This window comes from Sinohyriopsis cumingii, chromosome 19 (assembly GCF_028554795.1).
Source record: "Sinohyriopsis cumingii isolate HCF-2022 chromosome 19, ASM2855479v2, whole genome shotgun sequence".
NCBI classification, from domain to species: domain Eukaryota; kingdom Metazoa; phylum Mollusca; class Bivalvia; order Unionida; family Unionidae; genus Sinohyriopsis; species Sinohyriopsis cumingii.
Window position 1 is genome coordinate 36186678 of NC_142979.1, and position 26749 is coordinate 36213426.

A 26749-nucleotide genomic window follows, 5' to 3' on the forward strand; every position below is an offset into this window, starting at 1 on the left:
ATCCCGATACCAAGCCGACCAGTCGTAACACTAACCTATGAATGCTGAGTGCCTAGTGAGACAGCTGCTAGACCATTTTTATAAGTCTCTGGTATAAGTAGGCTGAGGTTCTAACGCACTACCATCTGATGCGGACGCTTCAATGACTTAAGCCACCAGAGCGGTCAATACTTTTGTAAACATTGATAAAGATGATGCAAGGAAAGAAAGTGGAAGGTAAATATAAAGAAGAAAATAATAAAGATTGTGAAACAAAAAAGTCGTGGTTTATACTAATGTCGGTGAATACATTTTACCTGTTTAGCTCTCCTCTCTTTTGATTATTAACAACAAACCAGCAATGATCAAACCTCTCGCACAAATGGAATATAATTGTTACGACTATACGATCTTGAATAAAGTGGCAAGAAATAGCCAAAAACAACAAGTTTAGTAAAATGCAAGAAATGATTTATTTCCTTTGAATACAAAAGTGAAAATTTTAAAAGAACTTCCAGTATTGTAGATTAAATCCCAAAAAGTCCTAAACGTTGTATTACAAATTCAAAAGAACAGAGTATTCTGAATTAATTCAAGAGGTGTTTCAAATGAATTCCAATCTTGAAAATGTTGATGTACTAATAGCCTGAAATAGTGTTGATATGCTAACAGTCTTGATATATCACGTTCATATAATCAAAAATGTCTCTAAAAATTCAAAAAATTCCCAAAACAACGACATAGTCGGAAACTTTTAACGAGCACTTTCTAATTCAAAGGAATAATTTAAATAAATAAATCCTCTCAAATTAAAACACAGCTACAAGATTCGTTTCAGTTTAGACTTTAAGATAGGATTGAGTAATTCCAGTATAAAAACCCTAAATATAAAAGCTTAATACACAATAAAATGACATGATGTGGGTAGACAATTAAGTTTAGAACATATTAAGTTGTCAACAAGATCATATCTTTTGATAAAAGTTTGGTAAAGAACGTGGCAAACATCATGTACATCAGGAAATCTGGAGCGGAAAACCAATGTCCTCAGATACAAGAAAACAAATAATAACTACCATAAAATATTGTCTACAATCACGTATAAAATAATTAGCAACGTAATATGTTGTTTGAGAAAAACAAAAACATTAGTGAGGTACCCTCAATTATGGACAAAGGTCAATTACACAACATAAATTAAGTATGCATCACAATGTAAGGAATTAAATGTATACAAATTTGAAAACAACGAAAACATATGGAAAATTTTGTTAATGCCAGATCAGTTAAAATATCAAAGTCATCGTCAGATGTCGTAATACTGTGAGCAACATCTTTAGTGTGAAGATCTTCCAAATAAAGATTTTTTTTTTTTAAAAACAAAAGAAAGGAAGAGCGAAAATCAAACTACTTATAGCAAATCTATTATATACTTTAGAAGTTTTTCATTTAAGGTTTGGATTACCAATTTTAGCCTTAAGTATAAGCTTGATACCTTTTAAAGCAAATTAAGTTTGAAAAGGAATACATGCAAGTTCTACAAGATGCACACTTTATCTTACACGTTTCCTTAAAAAATATCAGAACTCTAATGACTGGACAATATTGTTATTAGTGTCTAGAGAATTTTGTTAAAAATGGCCCCTAACGGTAAGGAATTGACTATCCGAAACAGATGATACTTCAGTTAAATTTAAGTGGTGGAAATATCAGGAAAATCATAAAAAAAATTTCAAAAGATTTCGCACTTGTCATTCAATAATATCTCAGTCATGTTATAGAGGTTGTGTTACATGCAACGGTGCTGGAAATCTGACGCTAGTGGTCAGGAAAAATTGACTGTAACAAGTATTATTTATATATAAAAAATCAAAACGTTTTAGTAGATATTGCAAAAGAAATTCCAAATAGAATAAACTTTCCAGGGGTCCATATGCAAAGTGAGACAAAACGGTGGAATACGAGTCCTTAATTGTGTAAATCACAGACCCTCGACCTCACTATTTATGAAAATATGTGACAAACAACTAATCACATGTTTTAAAATGTCTTTATGAAATACAATCTTTGTTTGATCACATTCGTGTTATTGTTGACATTTATCGATTTCTCAAAGCATAAAGCAAATCTGAAGAGACTGCTATACATAAAAGAGCAACTGCTTGATCTGAAAACTATTGTAAAAAATGATTCAGCAGAAACAGATGAAAAAGTACGACAGAAGAAGTTATGTAATCTATTATTCAACGAATTAAAATATTCAGATAGAAAAAGCATAATTGATGCTCAACAAGCCATACGATATTGAATAATCATATTACAGATTTATTGTTCTGCAAAGTGATTGAAAAACAAGATGCAATATAAATCAAATGGAACATTGAGCAGATTGATGAAAAATAAGTATATAGTAGGAAAATTCGAATTATTTATAAAGTGCATTATCAATATCAAACTTCGTTTTGTTTGTAGCAATCGCTTACATAATCTTCAAGTTTGAGTCAATACATACATGTCTGAACCTTGAGAACGTGATGCTAACCCGTATAGAGTTAACAAAAATGCTGAACTTGTGAAATTTAAATTTATTAACAACTATTATGTTTTTTAAGATGCTGTAGTTCATGCTATATTATCCGTATCTCTTCATTTTTCATTTTGCACAAGCGCTGTCCTTCTCTTCTGTACAATTAGCCAATCCTTGAAACAATTAAAGCATTTTTCTCTCATCTAAAAATTATTGTATTCACCATTAATGAGCTTCAAATTAGGATCAGTAACAGAAACATTATTCAAATATTTCACCTCTTATCAAAGTTGATCGAACATTTCTGAGATCGTTCGTTTAAAATGTATCAGTAAATTGAAAATATTGTTTTGTCTGAAATGTCATCCTTTTTTACATGTTAAAATTGTTGTGCATATCTTTTATATTTTAACGGTCATCATCCCATTAAGCGTTTTGGTCTGATTTGTAAATAACTAATCAAATTGTATCTAATTTAAGAGTGTGGCCATTTTATACACATAAAATGATGTAGAGAAAAATTATTTCTTTCCATTCATCTCATTATCGGATTAAAGGTTTACTTTATCATGCTGTAAAGTAAATCAAGTTGTTTTCATTCAGAATATTGCAGACTAGGTATACGCCTTCATTTAAATCAGTTATAGACTTACAATTTCATTTTTTATACTACAAACGTTTGCTATTTCAACCAGTGAGGGAGTAAAATAACCCATCAATTTTAGTAAACACTAAAGAGTTCTACACCATAAGTATTGATGTAGATGTATATACGTCATATAACATCTTGAAGGCGTCTTTAATGCAAACAATATTACATGTATAATATAAATTAAAATATAACAGTGAAAATCAATTTAGAAACTGGAACTCCATTCCAATTGTACAGTTTTCTTAACAGTTAGCAAATATTGAGTACTCTAACGAGTTAAAACTATCTTTATTATTGCGGTTGACGTCAGTCTTTTATTGAAAACAATATTTTGGATTGCCAAGGTTGGGATGGTGTATTTGGATTAACATTAATTTCCCAGAATACCTAAGAAGGTATTTCTTCATGAATCGATTTTCAGTATGATAGGTTGAATACTGAACCTTGTTTATTTGTCCAAAATTGCTGATATCATCTTTGACGATAGGTTAAAACTGTGCTGATTGTCTAAAATATGTTTCATCGTATAATTTAACGCATTTTATAATAATAAAGCTGACGCACCTGTCAGGTACTTTGTAAAATTTTAAATCAAAGGTTTTGTGTCATAGTCAAGTAATGACTGTTATTGATAAATTCATGCATTTTATTTAACCAGTCTATATTTCGTGTTTTGGGTCAACTTAATAGCACTAGTTGCATCTTCTGGGGTTATCGTACAGAAGTCTCATCGTTTATTCGATACCTTCAAGAACAGCAATTAGTGGGAGGTTACTTAAGGTGCAAAGACAGTTTCAAGTTTTAATCCAGATTTATTCCGTCAATAATAAACTCCAGATTATTTCCAAATGTATGTGATGTACCTCAGTTCTTGTTATATCTTCAACGATAATTTTTCAGACATTTTACGTAACCTCTTTATTTGGCATTAGACGTAGATGAAAATGTTATTCGCGAAACAACGAGATGTTCCACGTGACTTTAAGTTGCACAAAACTTTGCAAACAATGTTATTCTAACAACAGTCAACTTGATCGTTGCACATGTGTTGGAGAGTTATTTAATCAAAGGCATCTGATCGTGTGTGGCGTCACACTCTTTCCTGAATTACAATAAACGATCTTGAGCTTGTTTTAAACCTTCACATGTTCTAGTTATTGTATTGAGTTCTTGTTCACGAACCAAATCTTAGACGCATCAGCATTTCGAAAGAGATTTCTGCTTTTAACATCGAGAGGTAATAATTTGATGATTTTTTTTGGTAAATTACTTCTTTATCTATATATGTTATATTGTTTCTTCAATCAGAGATAGCATAGCATAATTATGCAGAGAGCTATATACCAAAGTTAATTTACTCGAAATTTTTCTTGCACTTTTATTTTTACGCTGAGCAGGGTCCTAAAATGTAAACCTCCGTTGCTCTTATCGTTTTATACCTGGAAAGCCCTTTAAGTACTATAATAAATGCAGATGAATTGGAACACTATATCCAGACTCCATTTACATGGTGAAAGGGTTTTTGGATACTTACATCACAATCCATCGACAGCCTGATTGTAGTGTCGAGAGATGTATGAATTAAGCTTTGCTAAATTTGAATAAAGTACGCATCACCCTGAGCGAAACCTATCTAAACTCGACAGCTCTGCATAAATGGCACATTCTCATACAGGACATCATCTATCCATAGATGTTAATGTCAAAATAAAAACTCAACATTTATTTAAAGGAAGCCTGTATTTAAAAACCCCACTATTTGTATTTTCCCTTGTATTTTTTGTCGGGACCGTTTCTGCAGAATCTGCAACAAAATTCCTTAACTCTCGGATTTCGATATCTTATTTTGTGTCAGTCTTGTGTAATTTTGGTACTTACTATTACAAATATGTAAGAGATTCACTTTCAGAATGAATTAAAACACTGTAGTGATAGTCGTTTGAATAACATTTGCCTCACGCTGACTGATTGGTATGCTATTTATAATTGCATTCAACTGGGATTCTAATTTAAATCTTGTTCTGATTTTATACTAATTCGTTTGTCAGTTGTTAGATGTAAAGTTCCATCCGAAAAACGTTCCTTTATTACATATGTCCAAACACCATGACCTTTGTCTTCATTTCACCGAGAAAGTTTTTCAATCTCAAATGCATTTGCCATGTCAGACGGAAGGGTAGGAATTTACATCAACGATTCCTTAACCAGTCTCCTACTCTGGAGGCCAAATTACTTCTGACGTTCAGGTATTGAAGCTCTGATATTCATTTGTATGATGCATACTCGTTCGTATCTATCTATCTATCATATATATATATATATATATATATATATATATATATATATATATATATATGTATATATATATATATATATATATATATATATATATATATATATATATATATATATATATATATATATCTGTTTCTCTCCCTTTTCTTGACAGGTTTATTGTTTCATAATAGCGATGCTCGGCCTTTCGTTAAGCTGTGTATGAAAAAAGACAGGACACATTAGTTACGAATCTAGATCTTGAACTATGTAATAGAAAGAAGCGAAACCATCATTTTTAGTAAAATCAATAAATAATTTATTTTCTCTAAGTTAACAAGTGAAAATTTGAGAAACACAGTACTGTGAATTAAATCACAAATAATCTTAAATGTCCTCACAAGTCCAAACTTTTAGACTGTTACAAATAAATCCCAATAATCTTGAATGTCCTGATGTGCCACATTGATAGTGTCCATAATGTATTTATTATGTTACGTGTTTAGGCACGAATAAACAGTAACACAAGTAAGAGTGAAAACAACAAGCTTTGAAAAAATATTATAATTTATTTCCCTGGAAAATTCTGTAAAACTTAAAAATATATGAACTTACAGTTTTAAGAATCAAATCCAAAAGTAATCCAAGAATAATCCACAAATAAAATTTTTGAAGTTCTAATAACAAAATATTCTAATGATCTCAAGTTCGAGTCCAGACGAAGAATCCAAGATGGAAACGATGTCGTATGCTGTAATATGTAGTGCTGAAATCTACATTTCCTTGTAGAAGCAAAACATATCATTCCGGTTATAGAAATCTGAATAATTTTTTTTTATATAAAAACTGTCCTTGTTCAACAATTTCACATCAGCACACGTATTTTCCAGGAAAAAAGAATTAATCCTTTTGAATCCAAGTAATCTGAAATAACTCCAAACAGCACAACATACAACTTCCAGTATAAGGGCCAAACTAACACTAAGAATATTTCTCCAAAAACAAAGGTTATATCGTATTCCAAAACCCAAAAAGGGGGTCACGCGATCATGTTCCAGAACCTCGTTGAAAGTATGTACATGTTAAAGATCACTTCCACTCAGTGCGGTCCTGACGGATACCAATCATTTTATTCTAAGAAATAAAAACTAAAAAAAACTGTCTACATCTTAGACACGTATTCCCATCATGACCTCGACAACAACCAATCATTTTAAAATGAAGAACTTATTTACGTGGTTGCTATTAATTTTGAAGCAAGGCCAGGATCTAGAACAAAACCTGGTTGTTTACAAAACGAACAGTCTAGGTGAAACTATTGTCTGGAAAAAATATCATCTCTAGTGAATAAATTTACATTACCATAGCATGTAACGAAAAAAAATGTAAAACTGACAAAAAATTTAATTGGAATAAATATATATTAAATCAGATATAATATAATCAAGTATACATAACATATTTGACTGAGTTCTCGATAATCCCAGAATCATGTATTGGTCGAATTTGTCAATGGGCACTTTGTAGTTCCAATGAATAATTCAAATACTTAATTCCTCTATAATTATATCTGAACTCACCTTCTAACTCTGATCATATATTCCCAAAGACTGATATTAAACAGGAATGAATAATTATTTATCTAATCTCTTTATATGCAAAACCCACTTTACATGCTACGCAATAGACTGATCTGGAAAACCAAACTTTCCGGTGGGAAAACCAGTAATATGGTCAACACGTTCGCTTCCAGAACTTTCTAAGCTCAGACGCAAGGTCAGGCCTTGAACTAAAAGTTTAGTAAATATTTACAAAAAGTGATAAAAGTCAGGTAGGCATGAACTCTACCCTCTATCACAGACAAAAGTCAAGGACACCATATATATATATATATATATATATATATATATATATATATATATATATATATATATATATATATATCTTTATGTGTGTGTGTGTGTTTGAGAGAGAGTGAGTGAGTGAGTGAGTGAGTGAGTGAGTGAGTGAGTGAGTCTGTAATACATGTATCATCATAAATGCCATTCTGTCAAATTGCTTAAATTGCCTTAACAGAATTGCAGCGTTGGTTAGCTTAGAAGATTTTATTCTTTTGGACTGGAACCTTTTTGTGTGTGTGAAACGTTTCTCTCATTAAATCTTCTTTTCTGCACAAAGATAATAAAAATTCTGTCATCATAATTTTACGGTCGTCTGGCATTTACACAGCACTTCATAACAGTGTTTCATCGTTTTGTACGTGATGCTTTAAATGACTGTCAACTTACAACTTTAACTGGTGGTTTATTTAATTTGATCATTAGCTAAGATCATTTGAAAGTTAAATGCTTGAAATTATATTTCTGATATTCCATAAAGTCTGTGAATTATCTTAAGCTTACTTTACTTGTGAACACTTTGTATAGAATGCAATTCCTCTAAGCATGTTGTACTTATAACCTTGAAACATTCCTCGTTTAATATTAATAAATTGACAGTTTTCTTGTAACTAAGGTATGGCATTAAAAGGCTTGAAAATTCGCATTATTATTTAGCACACTTATAATCAATAGTTCCTTATATTGATTGATTATAGTGCCGTTGATGGTTGGACTACGTTGCTTAACACAGTCAAGGTAATTTTATGAAGTTTAACAACTTTTCGTGAAGTTCAAATCACTGCCAAAGATTTAATTTTTAGTAGCACGAATGCAAAGTGGACACATTGTGTGATGTAAAAACATGCATCGAATCTTGGATTTCTTGATATTATGTAAGCTAGAATTTTTATGAAGTTGTATTATAACGAAAGTCTGAAATCAAGTTGCATTTACTCTAGCCTTAATTTCTTAACCAACATCTTTAAGTTCAGTTTCCGTATGAAATAAAACGAAAACCATTCAGACATAAGACGATATTGAAACAAGGCAAACCGAAGCCCTGTACCTAAATTGTCGGTATGGCATGTTATTAATAAAAAACTTATTCCCTACTAAAATCGAAAAGCTGACATCATTTGCATACCTACCTAAGATTTTGTACCATTTATTGGGTTGATTTTACCATTGCTTCCTGTTTTGTTCATTTCACTCTTTCTTCAAAACAAATACATGTATTACACGGACCCAAGCTGTTTGTCTTGTACATTTCATTCTTTCTTCAATACAAATACAATATGGACCCAGACTATGGATGCCATATGTAAGAGGGTTAATCATATGGAACGGTGTTATTCAATACTTTAAAAAGATACTTTCAAAGAAGCAAAACTGGCATAGTATCCAAATAAATCTTTAATTTTGTTAACGAATAAGACAACACTGACAGGCAATCCATCAGAATTACTCTTGCTTTTAACTACACGAAATATTCTCCTCGATTCTGTCCCAGTGCAATCTATAGACTGGAGCTACATCTAGCCCGCATAATCTGGCATTTTATTGGGAGATTTCAAACGTGGCTTCATACTGTTTGCGTGTATTTCTATTTACAAATTTGAATTTCAGTTCAGTACCGCCATGAATTAAAACGAAATCAAGCGAAGAAAACAACGATATGTCTGGCAATGCAAATCTAACTATGCCCAACTGACGACATGATTTGTCAGCAACCGAGGTTGGGCAATCGACCTGTGACTGAAATATGGGAATATTAACTTCATTGGAAGATCCATGTGGATGTATTTCTCGAAAGCTACTCAAGTTGAACCACTTTTCAAAATTCACATTCATTCTATGCCCTTTTAAAACGCTAGCAGACAATGGTTGGCTCAAAGACGCACCTCCTCCTCCGTCGGTTCCTATGCCATATGTAAACCGGCTGATCCTCTCACTTATGATAGAAGGGTCCTGTCCGTAAAGAATGGCACCCTTTAGTACTGCAATAAATGGATTCGTAGGAACAAACACGGGAATGTTTTTCAATACTTCCCTGATTTCGTTCATGATCAATGTAGACTCTGATAGACCACCTACAAGAATCACCTTGTTGATTCCATCCATTTCTTTGCTCTCTAACATAAGTTTCAGAAATATCTTGATTTTGTTAATAGTCTCGCTGTAAAGTAAATCCTTGATGACGCTTTGACGGAAGTAAAATCCAGAGGACTTAATCATAAAATTATTTGTGTCTGTGCTCCTTCCTTGCCTTGACAGCAAGTTTTCTTTCAATTCATTCGGTAAGCTAATTTCAATGTCAGCTAAATCTTCAGTTTTCTGATGCACTTCGGACGCTTCTATTTTTTGCTTCTCGAAGTCTATTTCCATCTGTAAGAGGTCTGCCTTTATGCAGTTTTTCAACAGTTCAGTTCCATCTCTGTTTATAAAAGCGCCTTTACAGGCACGCATGAAAGCGTCATTGACGCTTTGACCGCCCCATGGTCCACCGTTTGACTGTACTATTTGCCTCAAAGTGCGATCCTTTTGAACTTCAACGCCTGTCACATCCAATGTTCCACCTGAGAAAAGCACAAAGCAGAAATTAATCTATCGTTGCCTTTGTAATGAGTTAAAGGAGCATAATGTTTGACCTACGGTATAGTAAGTTTCACAAATATTAAGTGTAAGAGATACTGTTACCACATAGATGGATATGATTACGTAAATCTAAACGTTTATAGATAATAGTTCTTAATGTATACAAATATGAAATTTATACCCAAGGGACAACTGGAGAGTCTTGTTCTCTCTCTCTCTCTCTCTCTCTCTCTCTCTCTCTCTCTCTCTCTCTTATAGGACTTTTTATGCATGTCTATATCTTGTAACTCTCGGGACATGACAGTATCGTCATTGTGTGTGATTGATGTTCATGACTGTAAATTTTAATGACTATCTATAGCAGTTTTCGTACATGAGCATAAATTCTATTTTAAGATATTATGAGCGTATATTGCAAAGGATCTAACAATATGTGTTTACGATTAATAATAATAATAATAATTAATGATAATAATATTGGTGATAAACATGTTTACTAATTTGGTATTATATTCCATTGGATGGGTCGGAAAGGTATTTTCTTAGAACAATTTATTTTTCCATTTGGAAGGTCGGCCATGTGGATTCTTTTACGATGCGAGTTATTTGCAAAATGTCATGCAGTGTGTTGGAGAATAAACACGTTTTAGCGTGGTTTGCTTGTATATACGAAGAAAACTGGTCAATTGATTTGTTTCCTATTTCGGAGTCCTATTTTGAATTGTTATTCTCTATATTCGTGTTGTAAAATTTGTCTGTATGTGCAATTTAGTGCTGTGTTTAGAGAATCTGAGTGGAGGCATTTGTTAGAATTATTCATTAGAACATCATAATGCTCATTGTACTTAAATATTAATCTGTGACTATTGTGCATTTATTCTAAATGTTCTGGACAATCCAATTATGATACATCAGGACTATTGGCAAAACAGTACATTCAAGGATATGAAATTCATTCGGAACATTCAGTTCGTTAGGACTTGTGATAGAACTATTGGAATTATTTTGGATTTAATTCGTAACACTGTAAGTTCTTCTTAAAGTTATATTTTATAACCCTCATAATTATAATATTTGTTAGGTTTTACAAAACGCGTTGATTTTGCTTATTTCTGTTACTTAGTTTATAGCTTCGAGTCGTAACAGAGTAATATTAACAATGGTCATTGTCCAAGTCCTTTGCGTTTGCGCAAAGAATAAAACAGTTCCTACCTCCAAGGTCTACAACCAAAATCTTGTCCCCGGGTTCTCCCAAGTTATCCATACCAAGTCTTTCTTGTAAAGGCATGAACATACAATGGATGGCAGCTGCTTCTGGCTCCAAGGCCAACACTATTTGTTCTCCAGGAATACCAGCCTGTAGATAAATAAAATATACATGATTCGAGTGCGCCATGGCACCGATTCTCTCGCACACACATTCTTTTCCTCGATAGAATATCACCCTTGTTAATGAATAGAAGAAAATTACTACTAGATGGTGGAAATGATTATACAAAAATGAAATAAATTTGGGGAAAGACGACTTACTTTTTCTGCTGCGTTTCTCATGATCTTTTTGGCATGATCAGTCCATATTGCCGGAACAGTGACCACCCAACGGATTCGTTTCTCACTAATATTTTCATTCCTACCAAAATTTCTGAGACAATCGTTTTTCAAAAGCTCTATAAATTTTGATATCACATCGACAATCGGTTTTTTCCTCGAGAAATAATCTTCCACATCCTCCCGTATGGTATCATGGAAATCCTGGAATAAAGCAATGTTTTGGTCATGTATCTATGAACATCACAAATTTAATTACCCAAAACATGACAAATTATTTGCACTATTCTACCCGAACATTGTTTTTACCGACTTTAATAAAAAATAAGTTTTAATAATATCGTCAGGATCCTTATTTAGTCCTAATAAATAACTGAAATGAGTCACTGTGAACAGGCCATAAACTCGTAATTGTGTAGCACACCTTCATCTGCAGAACGAATCATATTTTGATCTTAAAAAAGGTTTTTCTAATACAAAAGATACTATTATATCTTTATAGTGGCCACTTCCATGAAACAGCAAAATATATCCATCCCAGCATTATCCTTGTCAAGGAAGTTTTACTGGTTCCTTCTTTAAATGTTTTGGACCATGATGGTTAGTACCATATAACATACACAAAAATCAAATGAAAACAAATGTGCGACATTTTAACGGAAAATGAACTCCTTCTCCCTATTTGCTTTAAATGGATAAACTAAGTGTATGGAAATATACACACGTATTTTTTTTTAAATCTACAGAGAAGTTCTACAGATACGGCCGAGTCAAAATTTTGCACAGATAGTCTGGGATATTCAAGTCGCCATGATTTGTATAGTTGCTACGTCACTAAGTCGCATCCGATCTGTTGCCGAGACGTTCATCAACCAATTCCCTGTTGCCACACAGTTCATTTTGGAACTATTAAAACAACACGAAACTAATGAAGTGAATCAATATAGTAAATAATGAAGATAAACTGAGAGTAATTAGGTACACGAGAAACAAGTTTATGGGGCTGTCAGATTTTGTGCATCGTACTCCTAGAAATCACCATTTTCCACCACAGCAAAATCACAAAAATGTTTCTAAAGAAAAATTTTCAATTTTGTCAAGACACTATGACATTGTTCGAATGCTTATTGTTTCATATGAAATCACAGTATGTCCACATTTAATCCATGTTCTCTAACAACCATTATGACGTAGAGCCAATTTCAAAACTCTGTCATCGTTCATTATGACAAAAACTATCTAAACAACGTAATATGTACGGATAACTACTGTTGTAGCAGGTGGCGAGTTTGCAACTATTGCAACATCCGGTAAAGTTGAAAAGTTATCAAATGCAGAAAATTAATGGAGAAATTATCCCTTGCAAATGTGTTAAAAACAAACCTTCCGTAAATGTCGAATTTTCTACACTTTTATATGAAACAGTTTGTCACAAATTTTAAAGATTTAATATTGTTTACTTTTATTTTATCTTTGACAGAATTTAACATTTTTATCTTTATTTTACCTTTGACAGAATTTAACACTTTTACATTTATTTTACCTTTGACAGAATTTAACATTTTTGCCTAATATTTTTTTTCTCTCTGCACTTCATGCTTTCAATTATTTGGGAGACTTTATCTTCCTAAAAGCTTTGTGGAAATGATTTTTAAAAATGTGATTTCAGAATGTACTCATAATTGGCTGATAATAAATAATAACACCTATGTTGTTGATTGTCGAGGAAATATAGTGTTCATAGTTTGCCTGAATAATTTTTGTTTTAACCAGATGTATTATTGTCTTTATTAGACTCAGCGTCAAAAGTCCTTACCTGTATATAAAGAGCCATCTTAAAATCCTTGAAAAAGAACCAATTTTGTTTCAATTTTTCTCCGTCTTGATCATATTCTCTGCAAAACTTCATCTCAGCCTTATACCCAAAATATCCTGCATCCCACGAAGATGATATTAAAAGAGAGGTTGATGTCTTGCACAGTTCTACAGGTTGACCCCATTGTTTGTTAATCCATATGTTGTATGGATTACTCTTGAATTCCTGTACGGTTTGACACGCGTATCCGGAGTAGCGAGTCCCAACGTCTAGGGCTATCACAAGGTCAAATTCTTCAGACGCTGCAGCCATTTGAAGGAATGAAGAAGAGGACCCTGTGCACAAAGGGTTAATGTGTTAAACAGATCTTACTCCAGTTTCATTTAGCGAGAATGGGTGTTAGCAAGATTTTCTAAAAATTTATCCCATCTTAACATATTATAATTCTTACAGCCAGTTTCATCAAATGCAGGTCATCTTTATGTGTGAAATTTTGTATTCCTGTTACCACTTTAATATAGTTGTATGTCTTTCAACAAGAAATCTACATAAAAACGTAGCTGACAAAGTTTGAACTTAATTCCATTTAAAGATCAATCAAACATTTAATAGCGGCACGACAGGTTTATGCAAATCATTCAGTTTATTTTTATTTTTACTTCGTTGAAATACTTCACACATATATAAAGGTGATACCCTCTAAGATAAAGCAAGAAAACCAGTCCTGTCCTCATTGACCTGAGAAAAATATATAGAAGACGTAAGACAAAGTAAATTTTGAGTTTCAGCGATCACTCAAGTTCATTAGTTTCTTGAACACGTGCTTGGCCCAGAAATGCCATACAATTCCAGTATCATATCAACAACAGGACCAACCTGAGAATAAAGTATCAGATGCAATTTGAATCATACGTGTGTGTGTGTGTGTGTGTGTGTGTGTGTGATTTGGAGTTTAACATAGCTTTAAAAAAAATTTCAGTCATATCGCTACGATGTCTGCAGTGTGACAGTTTATAGTGATGTCTGGCACAGGGCCATCATGCCGCAGACATGTAGTATGATGTCCCACCCAATCATATTATCGTGACACCTGCGGGAGGTCGTGGGTTTGATCCATGGCCGAGTCATACCAGAGACTTAAAAAATGGTACTAACAGCTGCCTCGCTTGGCGTTCAGCATTAAAAGGTTAGTGTTAGGACTGGTCGGCCTGGTGTCAGGATAATGTGACTGGGTGGGACATCATGCTACATGTCTGCTGCATGATGCCCCAGTGCTAGACATCACAATAAACTGCCACACTGCAGACATCGTAGCGATATGACTGAAAATTTTTTAAAGCTACGTTAAAAAATCAAAATCACGTCACATCACATCACATCGTGACACCAGGTTCACCAGTCCTACCACTAACATCTTAATGCTAAGCCCCTAGCGAGGCAGCTGCTAATACCATTTTATAAGTCTTTGGTATGACTCGGTCGAGGTTCGAACCTGCGACCTCCAGCATCCGAGGCGGACGCTTTAACCACAAGGCCACCGGAGTGTTCCTTGAATCATATAAATTATGTGCGAACTATGGCGAGTGAATTTTAATCTTCATGTTCCAAAAGTTCTTTTTACTGATTTTTGATGTTTTGCTACATACATCAATATAATGTGAAGTGCGCATACTTGTGCAATATGTAGCACTGAATAATGTTAATTATCCGATTTTTCTGGTTTCGAGCATTTAAACATCACTCCCTGTATGATTTGGTAATAGAGGCTCTACACAGATACCCGAGTGCAAATACAAAGCTCTTATGTTTTAGCGTATCAATATACATCTTTATTAATTTGTTATTATATTCATTACCAACTATTTCATTTAATGTAAAAATCATCTGTTTAAAACTACAATTGACATTACTAAAATCAATCCTTGCAAAAAATAATCAGTATTCCACCCAGGGTAAGGTGTGACAATTCCTTTAAAGTGCTTGTTTGTGATCTATTATAGTATATAGCACATATTTTATCACCTTTCAAATAATCTTGGAAAAAATAAAAAGATTATATCCAATAATAATTTTACAAATGGAGTCAGTCATATTGATCGAAAAATTCAAGTCACAACGAATTAATTACGTCTGACTAAATTCAATATCTCTCACATAAGGGAGATCTAACGGACATGTATAACATGACATGTTTTTTTCTACCTTTGTCACTAATTAAATTACAGCTTACACATTTATGAAAGAGATAAATATCATTAGGAACATACAATTTCCAGTTCTAACTCTCACAAAGGCAAAATGCAATGCTTTATCTGTTAGATTACTAATAATAATCGGCCGGGAATATCAAGAGTTGCCAGAACACTAAACGTTTCCGGTGCCTGTCAGATCAATACATTATAAGTTGCTCTAGATTTTAATCACATCAAATAAGTTACCTGATGTATGAAGGCTCCTGAATATTACATTCGTGAAAAGCTAGTATAGTTCTTCTGTGTATTAGATACTGATTATGACTCGAGTGGATTACAATAAGTATTTATTATTATCATTATTATTATTATTATTATTATTATTATTATAGGAACCAATTTGCGATGTATGCAAATAATTGCCAGAGCACGAGCAAATACTTTCAACCTGAAAATCAGACCAGCTTTGCATTAATGGCCGAAATGCTCCACCCCACCCCCATACACAGATCAGAACGTATAAAAGGTGAACACATACCATGCACTTGTTTACCGTCACCTTGAGTCTTGTTTATACATTCGATGATTACGTAAGGCGAATCATAAATAATGTGTTGCTTCAATATGTAATATGACGTTTCGGTGGTCAGTCATAGCCTGTTGTCCACTTTTCGATGGTCAATCATGGTATGTTGTCTAGATCATAAAGCATGTATTATGATGGTCTGATAACCGTCAATTACTTATTGAAACTATGACGGTCTCGTTCTGTTTTGTGACCAGCCTATCAATGGAAAATGTCGACAAGATAAATTTTCCAGGTAGATTCCCGGGTCAGCCAGGTATGATATAATTAGAGGTGATCAAATTGCGAAACACGAGCAATACGTATTTGTTTTGTACTGAAAGAAGTACGAATAAACAAAAGAGCCAAAAAGGTATGCGAAGCTGGCAGTGGGTTCGAAGTAGAATATTAGATATATGAATGTCAAACCAACTACCAGCAGTGTCCGATATTCTTCAGATATAGTTCTAGTTTTTCTCAACAAAAGCCTAATGAGCAAGCTGCTGCAGACATTATTGTGGGCAATTTAGAACCTGCGTCAATGAAAATATACTCTATTCGTCGTCTACAAATTTTCCCCTTCCAATGTCAACCCAATTTCAAAAACAAGAACAACAACAAAAAAAAAAAATAAAAAAAAAATAAAGAATTATCTCATATGAGACACAAGTTACTGGCTAGAGGAATTACAAGTTCGAGTGAGCATATCCATGCCAACGCAAAAAGTACCTTGGGTACAGAGAGGACAAAAAACATTTTTTCCCCCAATATATCTTATGTACAAGTAATATACGTAAGATATGTTTATTTCAGTGTAATAAAATGAAATTTCTCAAATGAGACATAGACCGCGTTGCCTCAATATACAACAGAGATGACTGAGAGCATGAAAAGATCCCTTTCGGCACTAAAAATCCTCCGTAATCATTCCGATTTACTTCCGCTGGGAGCGGGTGACTATATTGTTTGACTATACTGGTGATAGCACTAAGTACCTACCCAATAAAAAAAATACATTTCTTAGAAAAGAGATAATTGCTGCTTAAAAAATAAAGAATGTTAACCACCCACCTCGACGTTCCTATATGCACGCATTCCTGGCACACCCAGGGTTACTCCTACTGTTGGTGTTCTGTTGGTGTGATAAATGCCATTTAAATGTATTGCCCATAAGAACTTATGTTAAAAACATGGAGGCCTGAGAGAGTTAATGCAATCATTCAGTTTTAAAACACATTGCCTTACAAACTCTCATTACTGATTTCTGTGAGAAATAATTTCGTTTTCACGATTTATTTTACAATTCTGGGATCAACCGAAAGCTGCAATTAAAGATGAGCGTTCAAAAAATTATTTCAAATTTAAATATTCGGAAATAAAACTTTAGAAAAATAATTAAAGTTCTTTGTGACATGAATATAATATAAACAATAGTCCCGAGTGTCAAGACAGACAACACGAATTAATATGAAAATGAAAGAAATACACAACGAATATTATCAGAGTTATATTATTAGAGGCAAAGCAAACATTTACATAATAATGAAAAGCCGAGTAAATACTTTTTTTTCAAGCTGAAAACTAAAAAAGGGGAGAAAATGTGTATTAACGAAATTGAACATAATAATATTTCTTATAAGTCAAATTTAAACTTATTACAATGTTTCCTAAAGTTTTATTCTGATTTGTAAAGCAATGAACCAATTAATGAAATCTACTTGATGAATTCCTTCATGACTTGCCACGCTTAATAAAGATGATAAGAAACTGCTTATAAGACCCATTACTAAAGATGAGGTATGGCGATCGATTAATGGCATGGATAAGACTAAATCACCAGGACCTGACTGACTGTCAAAGAAAGCTTCTCGTGGGTCGGTGGTTCTTTTCGGGGTTTTCCCTGGTTCTTCCTGCACCATTTATACTGGCAGCCATGTATAGCCTATCCTATGCTGAAAAATTGCGTTAAAGCCTACAGTAACAACAACAACAACCCTTATCAACGAATATATATTTACTTTCGTGTGAAATTCTACGTCTTAGCCGCTTGCACCTTGTTTTAACCCCTTCAAAACGGTGGATTTAAACATCAGTAACATAAATTGCAAGCTAAGAGCTCTAAGACATCAACATATACAACAATTACCTGATAACAACCATTCAGCAAAACGCATATAGTTAACAAGATATTGATCTGGATTACAAATGTAGGCTTAAATAGATATAAACTTGTTCGGTCTTACTTTTATAAAGAAACTGTCACTACCCATATCTCATTAAACTTCTATCTTCATAGACTAAAGTGCAGAATAAAGACAGATTTTCACTGTAATAACACGGTTGAATTTCTCGACTAATGGCGTCTGTCTGGCCTTTTCTGCACTTTATACAACTTTGACTTAGTGTGAAGTGGCAAATTTTATGTCGATCTAACAAGAATACATTAGTTGAGACCAGACAACCATTAATTAGATTTATGGAGACAAGCGCGTATCATATCGCCATACTACCGTGTACGGTAATGTCCTTTAGAGGGAGAATTCTGTTCCTAATTAAACATTTGTTTATACAGCAACCAGGCGGACAATTTAGGACGGGGAAAAACTTCATTTTCATGGTAAAGTTGTCACAATTGAGAGAATGCAGAAACTCTGTTACTCAAACTACCAGGGTCAAGTTGACCCTGACTTTGGCGCCTCTGGAAAAAGGCGGCAGAGATATTTGATTCTGATTGGTACGTTAAATGAGAGGGCGTGTTCCAACACAAAATTTCAAAGGTTTTAATATCGCCCGCATCGAATTTTAATCAGTCTAAGCTTTTCCTACAAGAGGAAACCCAAAGGTTATGACTCCGGAAATTTGCAAGAAATTTCCGTAAAACTGTTGTCCAAAAAGGGGACGATTGTCGAAAGGAACCGACGAACTAATTTACCGATTAGAGAGAGGAAACGTTGACAGCAGAGGTAGTGTGACAATTCCATGTAATTTGTTTATGCCATATATAATGCTTTGCTGAAGTTATTTATTTGTATCTGCATGGATCTTTTTTCTACCTTCGTGTAATAATTTGCTTTATGAAGTATAACTGTGTTGAGTTTATGCATAGGAAGTTGTACATTAATCTTCTTTACATGAGTTTGACGAATTGTTTGAATTTGTCGTCTTGTTTGCATAAGAATTATGTTCTAAGAATTTAATGCATTACATTAGTTAATATGATTTCAAGAATCCGTGTGAATTCGCCGAATTTAGAAGATTTCACGTATGATTAAGAATAAGTGTGTATTGGCGGAAATGATCTAGTAATTGATTGACGTGATGGATCCTTTTTATTCGCTGTGTATGTGGTAATGTGTAAGGTCAAGGCGTAACGAATTAGCCATTTGACTAACTAGGGTCATTATAGGACATGTGGAGTCGATTGATAGCCTTAGCGTCTGTTTAGCACTGATAGCGAAATCTGATAACGAGGGAGAATAATGAAGAATTAACCGTTTCATAAATAACGGGAAATTTAGGTTGTCTCTATTTATATTTATTTAAAAGGGAGAAAATAGCTCCAAAGACGTACGAACGAATGAGGGACGTTATTCTGAGACCTATACGGAGAAGCATAAAGAAGAGGGCAGTGAGACATATAATCCTGTGACGCAACCCTGCGACGTGTTAATCTCTGAAGAAGTATTTTGAGAGTGTCCTGAGACGGGTGGTAGATAGTATCATCCCGAGATCCAAGGGGTCTGAACAGCGACAGAGGAAGCAAAAACAGACTGAGGACGAGCAGGTTATGAAATCATACAAGACGTTGACTTCGATTGTTCACTCGATCTTATGATGAACTAAATCTATCAGTAACAGATTGGCTATCTTATTTAGATCTATTTGCGTTTTTCTTTGTATTTCGGTGAAAGTTAAATTTCTAAAAGCAGAGTACACTCCTGATGTAATGAATTTTCACAGTGTTTGTATGTAATTGATTAAATTGTTTGTTTATATGCACGGGGGCTCGTGTTGGTTTGTTCTATATACCTGCTCAGATCTCTATCTATTCCACCTATAAGTTTCACCACTTATATTTCTATTTACTCGAACCGGGCAATAACATCGAAGGCGGTCAACCCCTAGATAACGAAAACCAAATACGGAGGGACATTCACTCACCCCGTGTAATACTTAGTTATTGATTAAAGTACATGATAAACGACTAGTTATATTTTTCCTTCTTAATTCTGATTGCTCTCTCTCTCTCATATGCTGCGCGTGTCTTAGTCCTACGGTTGTATATGTCGTTTAAATCAACACAATTTACCTGTTGTTTATACCTCACCTGTCAAATATGACCTATAGTTCACTATACAATTCCATACTGATATAATAGATTATCATATGTATACCTGTGACTGATATACGGATGACTATATGTAAGCATAAAATACCCGTCAAGTGTACTGCTCCTTACCTGTGCGATGCATGAACAAAGTATGTATGGAAGTATGGATGTATGTATAAGTGCTTGTTACAAACTTACGATTTTAATTTATAACATGCAGTATTTGATACATGCACTCGCTTGTCGCCTCGTAATATCGTATTGGACAATATTTATGTAATCATGTCAATAAATTGTATCACTCCCAGTCATTGTACATATCGTATTGAGCGATATTTATGTTATCATATCAATAAATTGTATCACTCCCAGTCATTGTACATATCGCATTGAGCGATATTTATGTTATCATATCAATAAATTGTATCACTCCCAGTCATTGTACATATCGCATTTATAGTCCTTAGCGTACATCAATTTTTTTCATAATATTTAGCCATTGCTTAAAACTGTATTGTATTTAATGAGTGCACGCCAGCACATGTGATGTTTGTGATAAATGTAGATATTGAATAAAAAACCTATGATATACAAATAAGGAGTTACAGTTACTGCGGTAGCGTTTAGGTAGAGAATTTTGGACCACTCAAAAATTGAGAACATTACAAATTAAAATATTGGCGGTTGTTCTGAAAATCATTAGTACATTCCCTAATTTGGATATCAATATGTGATAAGGATACAATTACCCCAAAAATAAAAATTTAAAACCATAATACTGTACAGAGAGACATATGGCTATCATTTTGCACATTTTGTAATAAAGATAGTAGATGAATCAAAGTAGAACAATCACTGGCTCTACACTGAGCGCAATGTAGCGAACATAAACTGTCTGTGTTAGCAGGCAAGCATACGGTCAGTTTTATAGTGGTAGCTATTCAAGTTTCATGGTATATGAGTGTAGTGTTGAATTTCAAAACGAAAGGTATGCGGTTTGGTACTTTGCAGAGGTGAAAGGCTTTTCGATTTAAAATGAACATATCTGCTCCCTCTCTCTCTCTCTCTCTCTCTCTCTCTCTCCGATTCTTTGCCAAGTATGACATCAAATCGTTGCCAAGGGCCCTGAATTGACTTAGCAGCATACGGCTGATTGGCGTGCGAGACCTATGGTTAAAACCATCCCCATTTACCGTAAGGAAATCCACGATTTATGCAAATAGGACAGTCAGATGCACCCGAATCTCCAGCGTTGTCTGCCCTCGCGTTAATTCATTGACCTTGATGCAAGAGATTATCAATCGCTAAAATTGACACTAAAATTTGACATATCACATTTGTTTCGGAAGCCATAAAAAGCTTGAATTTCATGTTTCAAAATATAATTATAATAATAATAGTAATACTAATAATGTGGACTCAAGACAGTGCCTAATGTTGGAAGCTATAAGCGCTTTACAATAATAGATAAGACAAAACCAGGCACAGCGACAAGATTTACAAAACCAGCAACATGAGATTATGAAATAAAAACATGCTGACGATAATTATGGAAGTAAACATTATTACAGTTTAAAGTCTCGTCTTGTAGTCGAGTGTGTGTGTGATTTCGATATTTAACGTAGCTTAACATTTTTTTCAGTCATATCGCTACGATGTCTGCAGTGTGACAGTTTATAGTGATGTCTAGCACTGGGGCATCATGCAGCATACATGTAGCATGATGTCCCACCCAGTCACATTATCCTGACACCAGGCCGACCAGTCCTAACACTGACCTCTTAATGCTAAGCACCAAGCGAGGCGGCTGTTAGTATCATTTTTGTAAGTCTTTGGTATGACTCGGCCGGGGATCGAACCCACGACCACCTGCATTCGAGGCGGACGCTCTAACCACTAGGCGACCGGAGCGGTCTCTTGTAGCTGAAATAGGCGAGTTTTAAGAGCACTTTTGAATGAGGTCACGGTGTTCTTGTGCCTTAGATCAATGGGCAATTTGTCCCACGTGGCTGAGCCCTGGTACGCAAAAGAAGGTTGTCCATATGACATCGTTCTAACAGCGGGAGCAATGAGAATACGAGTGTCGGAGAAGGAGCTTAAATTTCAAGATGGAGTGTACACGTGGGGGAGGTCAGATAGGTATATTAGACTGCAGCCAGTCAACCAAATGTAGCATTGTGAACAGATGTTGTGTTTGATTCTAGATCTAATGGGGAGCCAGTGAAGGCTACAGAGCAGGGGAGGCGTGCTCAGTTTTTCGTACTCGATGGATGATCCATGCAGCCGTGTTTTTAAGTTTTTGAAGTTCGTGTAGTAGATACTGAGACGAACCAGATAGGGGTGAATTACAATAGTTCAGTCTTGAAAGTACTAATGAACACACGAGTGTTTTAGTGGCATCAACCAAAAGAAAACTGTGAATGGCGCTGATGCGTCTCGGCTCCAGATATGCAGCCTCGCATAAGTTAGCTACATGTTAGTGTAATGAGAGCGTACTGTCAAGACTGACACCAAGGTTTCGTACTGATTGTGTGAATTTAATGTTGTTATTGTTGATACGTCTTGATTGAGGTAAAGGATTTGAATGAGAGTCTTTTCTTGTTGATCAGGATGGCTTCTGCTTTATCATCATTCATCTGAAACTTGTTACAAGCCATCCACGACTTCACATCGGAAATGCACCTCTCTATGCCTTTGTTGGTACTTCAGTTGTGCATCTGAGTGTCATCAGCATGCAATTGGTGAGACGACGGATGTCGGTCATTGACACATGAGAGTGGCAGATTGTACAGAACGAAGAGAAAAGGGCTGATAACAGTCTTGTGCATCATCAAAAACATAGATCATCAAGGCTTGAATGTTTTCCATTTACGGACAGTTTGTGTCCTGCTGACTAAGCAGGACTTAAACCATCGCAAGGCTGTATCGTGAATACCAAATACATGCTGGAGGCAGTGAAATAATATATCATGCCCTATTGTGGCAAATTCTGCAGACAAGTAAAGGAGGGTGAAGATTGTAATCTTTCTACTCTCCAAAGCAGAGACATCATTGACTACTCTCAGAAGGGTAGTTTCAGTACCATGGCGAGGGCGATACGCGGACTGTACATTGTTTAAAGACTATTTGAATTAAAATGGGACAAAAGTTGGGATAGAAAAACTTTTCCTAAGATTCTGTTACGTGAAACAGGCGGTTGTTCTTTAAATCATTACGATCAGGTGTCGGCTGCTCCGACATATGCTTTGCAATAGCAGGTTTTGAATAATGATGGGAACTTCCAGGATAATTATCAACAGCATCGGTTAGTGAAGGCAATATTGAATCTAAGCAGTCAAGTAGCAGTGATGTCGGAATTGGATCGAGTTCACGTTAATTTGTATGTGTTCTTCATCACAACGGCATGTATAAAATCCGTAGAATCAAGTTCAAATGCTGTTAAAGTTGCTGTGCATATTCTGTATCACAAATGTATGGCGATGATGAGTCAATTGATATTGTATTGTCGAGCTTATCTCTAACGTATTGGACTTTGCCAATTTGGTGAAATTTGCAACAAGGTCCGGAACGTCGATCGGAGAGAATGTACTTGAAAGTAGTGTACATTTATTCCTTGACATTAGCTTGTTCCGTAATCTCGAAGGACTCTTTGCAGTTTGAACATTCATTGATCTTAGTACTGTGTTAATCTTGCTGCATGAACTATGTGGCACTCTTCTTAGTAGCTTTACAAATCTGCTTATGAACAGTGAGGCTGTGGAAAACCAAACTCTCTAAGCCTTAAGGCTTTCTCTTTAGCAGCGCGAAGCTGAACCCCAGTTCTATGGAGAACACTTTTGAACTGATACTCTACACTCGGTTGCTGGAGCAAGTTTGTCAAGCAATAAACGCTAGCAGTATTGCTGTATGAGGTAACGAATTTGTTAGGTTTACTTGAATGCCATGCATTAATTGGGTTAATGTATCATACGGAGGTTTATCCAAGTAGCAAACAGAGATGGTGGGATAGGGACTGATGCCTTGAGATGTCATGTGAAGCAGAAGTAACCTAAGTTCACGGGAGACCAATGAAGACTAGATTATCTTTAGGTCTATGATGATTCCAGTCTAAAATGTGACCATGCTTTTGGGTGGGTTGACTAACTGACTCTTTGCGTTTGAAAATGTACAAAATTGAACCTAGGATTCCAGAAAATGAATGTTGAAATCTCCAAGATTAATTACAAGATACATGAAGACACAAAGCTATATTGTAGTAATTTGTACATATTTCAGGAAGGCCATATAAGCATTTAATGAGTCTAAAATTAAGCAAAGTCGCTTATTTGACCTTAATTTAAAAAGATAAAATTTCACTCAAATCCAGTTGTGCTAGAAAATAAAAAAAAAGTATAAAAAAAGGCTAAAATATTTTGATTTATTTATTGCAAGTGTTGAAAGATATATTCTAATATATTTAAAAAGCTGCTATCTACAGATTATAGTAAATGGTAGTAGCATAATAGTTAAATCAGTGCAATATGATGAAGGAATAAATTACGTTTTTGATGTTGGAATATACATCAGCTTTGAATTCTTGTAGATTTTAAGTACAACTTTAAAATCTAGTGAACTTGAAAGAACACGGATTGAGTTGATCGAAATCAAAGTTCAATTTTCAAAAGCACTTGCTGGCTCATTAATTAAAGTACTGGTGTTAGATTAAACAATGTGACTTGGCTCAATTTTTCATCTATCAGAGCTTTTCTATAGGGCTGAATATTCATTGCAAATCGCTGAAATTAAAGTTCCACTTTAAATAACTGAGGAAAATAGTTTACATAATCTTTTTGCAATGCTCAAAGTCATGTTAACTGCACAAGAATCACGCGAGGAAACAAGTTCAACACGCCGAAAATAAAAATAAAAATATTCTGAATAGAAGAAATGGTTACCCCAGTAATCTATCTACACACTGCAAACTGAAACAATAAAAATAATTACTTATAGAAGAGTCTGTTAGTCATTTGAATGATCAAAGTATGTTGATATGCCAGTGTGAGAAAAGGATAACATTAGATTCAAATACATTTTAACAGTGACATATATTTTCTATAAAAAAAATATATGCTTAATCTCAAGAAGTATAAAGGTAACAGGAAGATGGCATATTCAATATTTTCAAAGCAATCTTCAAAGAGGACAAATCGGAAAAGATAGTGTGACGAATTAAATATACTGAATGACAGGAAAATTAATGATTTTGGAGGAAAGGAAACAGCTAAATATTTTCAGCTTAGAGATTTTTTAGCAGAAAACATTAAGGGTTATCGATAATGCGAATATGCTTAACATGGTGGTTGTTGTATAGCCAAATATAAAGTGAAATGTTGCAAGATTATTAATTTTACACTATGTCACTTAAATGTGCAGGTGCAATCTGTTATGCAGAAAAGATATTAATATGAGCTAAAACAGGCAACTTGATATTGCATTTTATGTGCAATAGATCATGGCATTGTTTACACTTAATTCTTTTCCTCTTCTTTCATCAGTTGTAGGTCTGTAAATATTAATCTGCCAAAACTTCTATAATTAGGTATTATGAGTCCTTAATTTTTAAAATCAATCTAATGATAATGAAAAGTATCTAACATCAACAAAATTATCTTAATAAAACTTATATGGATGCATAAATGGAATATAGATTGAATTTGCTTGATTGAGAATTGCTGTATTTTGCTGTATGTGTTTCTGCTAATGTGTGGGAAGGCAGTTCCTGCAAAGCAAGAGTGTGGTTCAAATTAAGTGAAAGACAAATTTAAAAAAATTTAAAACTGATCAGGTAAGATAATCAGTTGCATACTTTAAAATAGTTCTGTTGAATGTTGATTCATATTGATAGTGAATGTTAATCTAAGTATAGTGCAATATGCTTAATGATGGTGAATCTGAACTACATTCGCTGAATACATATCCATGTGTTTCTTCTCAGTTGACTCTACAAAGTGTCAAAAAGGATAGGTGAAGGGAAACTACTGACACTTAATTATACAATTAGTTACATATTAGTACTGATTTGGGGAAATAACTCAGTATTTCTGATAAATAGTTTTTGATACTCTTTTTTGTGTGTCATTTGAATACTGAGTGAATTAGTTTTATCACTGGGGTATAATTTGGCTGGTGGCTACATTAAAGAGAAATATTTGACCAAAGTCTTATATTATACATTTTGCCTTGAACACATTACAAAGATGCCAAGAAAGAGGTTTTCAATTTAAACTCATGACCTATTAATTAATGAAACATAGAAAAATAAATTACCAATTGTGGTAGAATAGACAGAAAGATATATATCATTTACAGAAAGGCATATGAGCAGCGGGGGGGGGGGGGCGAATCGGACATT

General features: G+C 34.2%; 1 protein-coding gene and 1 long non-coding RNA gene across 2 annotated transcripts; one reads left to right on the top strand and one right to left on the bottom strand.

Moving 5' to 3' along the window:
- Positions 1-8707: 8707 nt before the first annotated feature.
- Positions 8708-16275, bottom strand: LOC149775443 (heat shock 70 kDa protein 12B-like). Its single transcript, XM_089943044.1, has 5 exons — positions 16002-16275; positions 13272-13606; positions 11438-11659; positions 11120-11264; positions 8708-9888 (listed from the first exon to the last, which is right to left on the bottom strand). The coding sequence occupies exons 2-5, from the start codon at positions 13581-13583 to the stop codon at positions 8870-8872; spliced, it is 1698 nt and encodes a 565-aa protein (XP_089799170.1). The 5' UTR covers positions 13584-13606; positions 16002-16275; the 3' UTR covers positions 8708-8869.
- Positions 16276-18436: 2161 nt separating this feature from the next.
- LOC149775444 (uncharacterized) lies at positions 18437-20025 on the top strand. The gene is made up of 2 exons (XR_016416555.1): positions 18437-18991; positions 19575-20025. It is a non-coding gene; the product is annotated as an uncharacterized LOC149775444 (long non-coding RNA).
- The last annotated feature ends 6724 nt before the right edge of the window (positions 20026-26749 follow it).